General features: G+C 39.3%; 1 protein-coding gene across 4 annotated transcripts in view; it reads right to left on the reverse strand.

The window, feature by feature from the left end:
* Positions 1–1776: 1776 nt before the first annotated feature.
* The window catches only part of LOC102298837 (core histone macro-H2A.1), a 20496-nt gene continuing 13383 nt past the window's right edge, over positions 1777–8889 (reverse strand). For 2 of the 4 annotated variants that reach the window (XM_005923126.3, XM_005923125.3), the window contains exons 8-9: positions 5664–5838; positions 1777–3329 (exon numbers count right to left, since the gene is read on the reverse strand). In XM_005923126.3, the coding sequence (XP_005923188.1) occupies positions 3164–3329; positions 5664–5838 (341 nt within the window). In that variant the 3' untranslated portion in view covers positions 1777–3163. The remainder of the gene's footprint in view (positions 3330–5663; positions 5839–8889) is intronic. The other 2 variants (XR_006054473.1, XR_001336340.2) reach the window with 2 other exon arrangements.

An 8889-nucleotide genomic window follows, 5' to 3' on the forward strand; every position in this document is an offset into this window, starting at 1 on the left:
TCGCTTTGCTTTCACTCTTCTGTCCAGTTCATCCCAATGATGAACGATGGGGTTTAAGTCTGGAGACTGTTCTGGCCACTCCATGTTTTCAAGCTTACCATCTTGTTCTTTTTTCCTGAGGTAGTTCTGGCATAGCTTAGACGTATGTTCTGGGTCATTATCCTGCAGTAGGATGAACCCCTGATCAATTAGGTGCATATCAGATGGAATTGGATGGCGTTGCAGGATGCTGTGGTAGCCCTCTAGTAGCAGTTTGGTTCAGAGTGCCTCTCAGTCTATTCAAGTCACCGACCCTGGATCCATCATACGTCTTCGTCCATGTTTGACAGTGGATGCCACACACTGTGGAGCCATCCTTTCACCTACTCAACAGCGTGCAAAGATCCTGCGTAACGATTTCAGTTCATAATACCTCTTCCAGTCTTCAGCAGTCCAGTTTCAGTGTTTCATTTGTCTTATTCTGACATCTTAGCAGTGGCTTTCTTGCTGCAACTCGTCCTGTCAAACCTGCAGCTCGAAGTCTTCTCTTCACAGTTGAAACTGAGACTTGCTTACCACGAACACTATTAAGCTGTGCTTAAAGCTGTTGTCCTGTGAGTCACCTATCATGCAAGCTGTTAACTCTCAGAAACTTGTCCTCTGATTCAGTCGTGGCTTTGTCTGCCAGGCCTTCTCCTGTGACAGTTTACCCCATTTTCTGAGTGCCTTTTAACGGTGAAGAAAGCTGTACCCACAGACACCTTGACTTTCCTTCAAATTTCTCTGTAGGAAAGATCGACATTTTTAAGTGTTACGATGGTCTGTCTCTCTTCCATTGTTATTTGCCCTTTTCTTGCCATTTTTGTAGCAACACACTACTTTCTGCAGTACAATGTAGTGCAACTGATGCTCACGGGGGTATGGTACCGCAGTGTTTTCCAACACTGCTTTCATGCAGACAGAGGGGGTTGTAAGTAATCCAGAAAAGTTGGAACACCTGTAAGACTTGGTAGCACCAGCTGTCAAGGGTTGATTAACCTCCAGCTTTAAATTGTGTTCCCTGAAAAAGGCCTTTTTGTATAATTCTGAAATGTACATTATTTTTCAGTTTTGAGTAACCTTACCTTTTTTTTTTTTAACCTTACCTTTGTACCATTTTAAGCTATTGATTGGACTTGAACAACTTGAATTGCAATAAGTAACTGGAAAAGTTTGGGTTTTCTATGATTATTATTTTAACATTTGCCTCCTTATGTTCTATTTTACACTGATGAAAATGGGAGATATGCGAGAAGCTCATGTGAAAAATCTGTAGGGAAGTAAAAGTTAAGCAACAATGACAAACTCATCCTAACCAAAAACAGTTGCTTTAAGTCTTTTGGATTCATGCACAACTTGAACCAATCTTAAACGTGTGACCCTAAATTAAATTAAAAGAGAAATTAAAACTACTCAGGATTTCTTCCAGTAAAAAAACTCGTTTGGTCCTCCTGAACACAGACACGCATATGCTCAATGAGCCGAGGTTCGTGAGGCTTTCGCTGTGGCTCTCAGTCAAATCAAATAAATGTAGCGTGCCATCTTTTTGCCATTTGTTCTGCAACACTTACAATTATGCTCACTTTAATACAGTGGAGAGGGATTTATTATTACATCCAGCACACACACTCTTTTCCAAAGGGGACAACGAAGGCTTCTATTTCAATTAAACTTCACGCTCACACATGCATTTTTAATCATGAAGCTCAGTTACTGGCAGCATCCCACAGATCTGCATGAAACACAAAATGATCTCAGAATGTTTGAAGGTATTTTATTACCGGAGTGTGTACAGACCTTTTGCAATCATCAATTGTAGCAATTATTAGAAAGCACCTTACTTTTTTTTTTCCCATAAAAAGTTAGACTGTTGAAAAGTCTAAATGCAGCAAAACAGTCCGGTTCCTCATAGACGTTCAAATAGTCCCAATTCAAATCCAACCTCAAATCAACCGCTGTCTGTGTGAAGAGGTCTGCTGCTGCACAAGAAAATGGCTGAGATGGAAAGTCCAATTTGTGATTATAGGGCGCCATCTGGTGGTGGCTGAATGGAAAGAACCAAAAACCAAAAGCAACAGCAAGACAGCCTCTGAATGAGTACATACTGTATGTTTTATGGCTTAACAAAGACAAACACACTTCTACATTTTTTTTTTTCCTTCCAAATACCGTGCCACTTAGAATCAGTCAGAAAATTAAAATAGAAAATAAAAATCTATGTTACAGTTCATTATTTTACTATAACATTTCACAAATACTCCATCTATATAAACACTTATAGGAACACACAATATAACCCATTGTTGCTCTGCAAAGACCTCCAATCTCCACTTATTCAATTTAAATGTACATTTTTCCAGGTGCAAGTATAAACTCTTAATAGTAGGGTCAAGACATATCAATAAACTCTTTCCAATTGAGGTTTTTCTTGGAAATTGAAGGCATCTGCAGCAGACTGCGAAAGCATCTTTTGCCTGTGGAATCAAAGGCAAAAAAAGAAAAAAAAAAAAAAAAAAAAAGAGATTTGCAACACACAACACAAAAACTCACTCCTTTAGTCTTTAACACAGGTCTCGTAAAGACCAAACCAAACGGAACTTTTCTTTACGCTTTTCATTACACAGTGCGATACCAACAGAAATTATCCAAAAATGTAGAATTAATACCCAAAAAAATACAACACACGATTAAGTGTCCTGTGTTACTAAGCACGAAAGGATGAGGGTAGCTGTTTTTATTGACTGTACTGCGTTTACATGCATTAACCCGTATTTATCGGCCTTCTCTGGAAGCCTTTTGTACTTGAGGTGTAGCAATGTCTCATAGCATCTTTTTAAACTGTATATGTTCTGAAAATTAAATCTTAGAGTAAGTGTTCTCACTTGTTCAATCTGTTTTGTGTGGCACTGTGTGTTAAAAGACCGCAGAATGAACAGTGCACGTCTACATTTAAATGCCAGTGATGACAAGTAAATAGGAAATTAAAAACGATATAGGAATTTTACAAACTTAATGCAAAAACAAGTTCCCAGCCTTAAGAAAAATTTTTCTTTTTCTTCTTCTTCTCTTCAAAATTAACCGATCACTAGTAAACGCCGCCTTCTTTCCTTGCAGGTAAAAACAAGGAGGGGAATATTCCGTACTTTTAGCTCGTCTCCAGCTTCGCCATTTCTTGCACATAGATCCCGATGCTCTCGCTGTCAAACAGCACGAAGTAGACGGTCTTGATGGTGGAAGACATGGTGGCCACAAAATAACTGGAGATGGCCTTGAGGATCAGCTGGGCTGCCGTCTGCTTCGGGAAACCATTCCTGATGGGAGAGTTCGCACACACTTAGTGAAATGTGGTCTCACACGCACACACTGCAGAGATTGTCATTATGTTAGTGGTAAGGATACACATGAAGGTAGTTATTTACTAGGCACATATTATAGATTGAATTTGGAACCAAGTTTTACTGCTTTCAACTCAGCCACCAATTTTAAGCTGTAAAAGGGTGAATGGCGAGGTAAAGTTTTTCCTATAGCTGTTCAAACCTCATGAACCTGAACTTTGGCTGCCCACCGTTATTCGCTGGTTTCCAACCAGTGGCTTAACAAAGGTTGGGAAGATCAAATCTGAGCTGCTGATTATCAAGATAAGAAATGAGAAAAAAAAAGGTTTCAAGCTAAATGCTAATGAGAACAAAAGTAAAAGTGCTAAAAAGTTTAGCAGGCTAATTACACATCGTTAGCTAAAAAAGTCAGACGTAGCCAGTATAACATCATCCACTGGTCTTGAAATTGTCGTCTTGTCGGCATTTTGGTCTTTAGATACTGAATGCAGCCACATTTGGATGAGTGGGTGGTGTGGGTTAACTAAAGCTCATGCTAACTATCTTGTTTAGACCTCAGTAACACAGGCCTAAACTGTGCGACCATCCGACGACATTAAAATAAACGTTGACTAGTTTGGAGTACATGCTGAAGGTTTCTGCATGAAGCTGAGTTAAATCTGTTGCAAAGAAGGTGCAGCACCAAAAAAACCTCCATGTGATTGCTTTAGCAGATTGCTGCAGTTGTCTGTAGTTTGCAGGAAAAATGCCGACTTGTCTGCAAACATCTGCCAATTTAATTTCCCAGCCATAGTGAAACTTGGAAGACGTTCACATTCAGCAGCCTTACTATGGCAAACATCATATTTCAAAAGGCACAGCTTTTACTTTAAAAGGTGAACAGCCTGGGTCACACTTTTCAGAGTTTCACTCCTGCTAAATAAAGACTGAGTTGCAAACAAGTCAGCATATTCCATGTAAACTACTACCACCAAAGAAATCGCAGAGGTTTGCAAAGGATTTCATGCTACCAATAGGCAACTGGTCAAGGAATACACTCTGGATTAAATCACAACCTATTTTATCTCAGTCTCCTCTAAATGAGGCCATAATTATTATTTCTTCATTAAAATTAAATATCATTTATTTCTATGAAAATGCAAAGATGTGGCTTTAGACCAGAAAAAGCAATCTGATTGCTATGCAGGAGTCAACTTCTGCAGGCCTGTTCATCTTTTATAGAGTTTAAGAAAACAACAAGTGTGTAAAGATCTTTTTAAAGAAATTTTGCCAATTTCTCCTCAGACATGTGAATGTGTGTTAAGTTGACTAATGTAAAGCCACATAGCATTTTACTTTGGTAAATGTTGCTTTATTGCTTAATTTTGATGCTACAACATGCAGAGTTACCTTTTCAATCAAACCTTTGTTTGAACCATTGTCAAATATTCAGTAAAGTAATTCTGAGTAATTAATATCAAGTATGTAAATCTAAAATGAAGATTGGCACTAGAAGCGGGTTTGATTTTCAGCCTGGAAAATAACTCAAAATGTTAGAAATATTCCAGTGTTAGAAAATCAGCACTGCTCAGTGTTAGTCTTTGTTAATCTTCAAAACTGACTAGGTTACTTTTACACATATAACACTGTCAAAAGTGTTAATTTAACACTCAACAGTGTTGTATTTAACACTCAGAGGTGTGGACCCATATAGACACTCTCCAGTGTTAATTTAACACTGGAGATTTTGCTGTGTAGGGAAAAAAAAACGCTTAAAATGCAACATCACGTACAGTCAGGATGTCATGTTGGTCATCTCCATCTTTTATATACAGTCTATGACCTCATTGTGCTGCTCTCAGTGCTTTCTATGGGATCAAGCTGGATGTGTTCACTTCTGTTGCCAAAGAATTCGTCTCAATCCCCATTTTAAGTTACAAAATAAAAGAAGGAAAACTGTATGGGTACACAAATAAACATGAGCATGAACAATATTTTCTATAGCCGAAGATCCAAGAATGCTACTCAAAGATGTTATAAGGAGATCTGAGACGTTTCTTCCAGCTGGAATGTTATTTCAGGAGAACTCAGTACAGTTTTTTGGGTTTCCAAAGTGTTCGCATTATCCCCCTTTTTAAAAAAAAAAAACCAAAAAAAAAAACCCCACTTAGCTTTAGACCAAAAAAAAAAAAAAAAAAGTAAAAGTAAAAATGTCCTTAAGTGGATAATCATACTGCATACTGGTGATATACAGGATGTGGACCAGATAACATTACATTTTCTAAGAGTGTCTTGTTTTTACAGGTGTCTTTCATCTGCGTGTTTTCTTACCTTCCACTCCCGATGGAGGGAAAGGCCACAGACTTCAGTTTCTTCTCATCTGCCAGAGCGAGGCAGTTCTTCACCGTCTTGTCCAGCATCTCCTCGCACTTGTCGGAGCCCCAGCCTGGACTGTTACAGTGGATAACGTACTTAGCAGGCAGGCCAAAGCCAGCGGTCAACACGGCTGAGAGAAGGGGGAGGAAAGAATGGTTAATCACTATGAAGGAAAGAGGAGAGGAAATAGAGACACCAGGCGGAGAAGAACTGGGAAACAAGTAAGGATAAATACTATGCTTGCACAACATGCCAACATTTTTAGTCTTGTTGCAATGATGAGACTTTTTTGAAACACAGCCCGAGATTCATTTAGTCAGAACAGTCAAATGTCAAAGCTTCTTTCACTCCGTTTTGTCAGAAATCAAAACCTACAAGTTGTTTGGAGGCCAAAGGTGCTAAAAGATCACTGCTTAGTGGAAAATCTCCAAAATCTCCAGGATATTTCAGTGAGGTGGGCTGTTCCTCCAGACAGCAGAGAAGAAGGGGGAAAAAAGAAAAGTAGAACAGCAAAGACGGGGAAGAAAAAGGAATGAAGTGAAAGTAAGAGAAAGAAAAATGAGAGAAGCCTGTACTCTGTTGTTTAACATTTAGCTTAGTCTTCCCTCAAACCCAGCAGCTGTAAAAAGTGTAACTCAGCCAAAGCCTCTGATTCTGTGAAGTGCAAAAAGCCTCCAGTCAGAGTTTATTAGCCCACAGCAAACGTGTGACTGGACCGAAGTCAACGCTGAGGACGAGTTCATTTCCAGATGGCTCAGAGAGGACGGAGAGACTTCACACAGCTGAGCGAGAGCCAGTCACGCCGCATGTGTGATCTGGTTGTGAGGTAAAGTCGAAGGACGATGATGATTATGGTTTTCATGACTGCCTGCCGAGTCCAATTTGTTTTATGGTTTGGGTGGGAGGAAGTGTGTGTGGTGGTGTTTGTGCACTGCGCATAACCTGCCGATCAAACGATGATGAAATCCAGCCCTGCAACATTTATGTGGATTTTCTGCATCTAGGTGCAAGAACTTATCTGGTTACGCTAATGATCGCTGTCTTTTAATCAATCTGCCACTGAAATATGAACACCATCACATTGCTGCAAGAGACAAGAACCTTCAGGAACCCAGCATGTACCTGTGGGTCTGATTCTGCCATTTACAGGCTAAAAAAAACAAATAAAAACAAAAACAAAAAAACCCAGTGCCAGCTGCTGGTCGATGGCCAGGCTAATCATATTGTGCATTTAAATTTTGATACTCATGTTAACCCTTTATTGACCCCAGGTCTGTCAGTCTTAATTTCTCCTAGAGACGAAATTCAGATGTTTCAGAGAGAAGAACGTGCTTTTACCATGTGCACTTCACATTAGCTTATCCCTCAACCATTTTGTGCTAGAGAGAAAATTCAAATGGTTCCTGAAAAGATTAAACTAAATTTTTGTTCAATTTTACAGACGAAATCCATCCATCAGTTCTGTATGAAACTTTGTTGATTATTATATGCACCCACTGGAAACATGACTGGCATTATGTACTGTCATCTGACATATATTACAAAAAACAAAACACTAAATATTTTTATTACATAAACACCTTGCATTTTTATTTACCCTCAGACCTTATTTGTTTCATCTCTGCTGGACTGGGATGACCCATCCAGCCTTAGGGTTGCGTGGGGCCATCTAGAGCAGCAGGATGGTGTTTGTGGGACTAATTGTGAATAAAGTGCAGTGGCAAGTTCCTTCATTAGTCACGCAGGAACATGTGCAAGAGTGTGGCTAATTCCTGCAATTTTATAGTGCTGGACAACAATGGAGCTTTATGGCACTGATGATTAAGCCATATCGAGTTTTGGCTACTTGTTAATAGATAAACCCACTGCTGCTTTTCGTGCAGAGTGTATTACAAATTAATCGATTTATCCTCTAAGAACAGTAAATGGTACACATTTAATGAGCTAACTGTAAATCAGTAAAATTATCAGTTTTGCTGTTTACTCAATCCAAAATTCAGAATCTTGGCTGCTCATTTATAAAATCCTCTATAATCACCAGAGCAAGTCAGGCTTCGCAGAAAACTAATGAAGGGAAATTTCATGCACTCTGAGCTTTGCTGTATAAATAAAACAATTAGCTTTTACTTACTCAGCTAACGTTTTATTTTATGTTATGTTATTATGCAGGCAGCAGCAGTAATTTTAGAAATTACCACCTAAAAATCACTCGTAATTTCAGAATATTAAACTAAATGAATTACCTTGGGTTTGAATAATTCACTTTAGTACCTGCCTGGACTTAAAATGTGAAACTTTGCTTGCAGAGAGACAAAAATGTTGGTAAAAGACATCACTGAGGACCTTTTGGACAGCTGTCCTGAGGCAGGTGTGGTCAGCGTGACCACAGGGCCGATCCCAGAATCCCCGTCAGGCTCTGCTGGCTTGGTGTTCAGTCACCTGGTTATCTATTTACGACCTCCGCATAGAAAGCAGGATTAGGATACTGAGCGAACTTGGCTGAAGGTGGGCAGCATTTGAAAAAGTGAGTGTGAGTGATGAATAATGAGAGAGATAAAGCGAAAGAACCAGAGACAGATGGAGAAAGAATAAGAGAGGCACTAAGAGGGAACAGACTGAAAGATAAAATAATCTTTAAGGACTAAAATAATATTGCTCTCTGAAGGCCAATCCCTGTAGCTGCAGACTAAAGTCGCCAAGAACAGATGTGATGTGCCAGTGCTAAATGTCTTTGATCACAGTCATGACCAAAAGAAAAAAAAAAAAGTTCCTGGATTCACGGTTTCAAGTTCAACACTGAGCTTTTGAGTAAAGAATGAATTAGTCCAAGTGTGTAAAATCTAGGCTTCCATGTCCAAAGAGCTAATCCTGGCTGCGGTGTCATTTTCTTAAGCTGGAAGGCCAAAAAGACCCTGCCCTGCTCTGCATGGTGTGCGAGATGAGAGATTTATGAGACACGCTGACATCACTGTCATACGAGCTGGGTGGTGCTCGAGTGGATCAATATGCACTTTTCCAACCCCTTTCAATCATGTAATCAGATCAAAGTGTGGAAAAATCTGATGCAGTGTGTGAATGTCAAAGTAATTTTTAAAAAGAGGCAGTTTCAGTGCATCTTAGTGTTACGCTCATACTTCCTTTCCAGCAAACCAAATGTTTCATTAAAAAGATTTAAAAAAAA

This window comes from Haplochromis burtoni, unplaced genomic scaffold (genome assembly GCF_018398535.1).
Source record: "Haplochromis burtoni strain Fernald_Lab_line unplaced genomic scaffold, NCSU_Asbu1 Contig_66, whole genome shotgun sequence".
NCBI lineage: Eukaryota > Metazoa > Chordata > Actinopteri > Cichliformes > Cichlidae > Haplochromis > Haplochromis burtoni.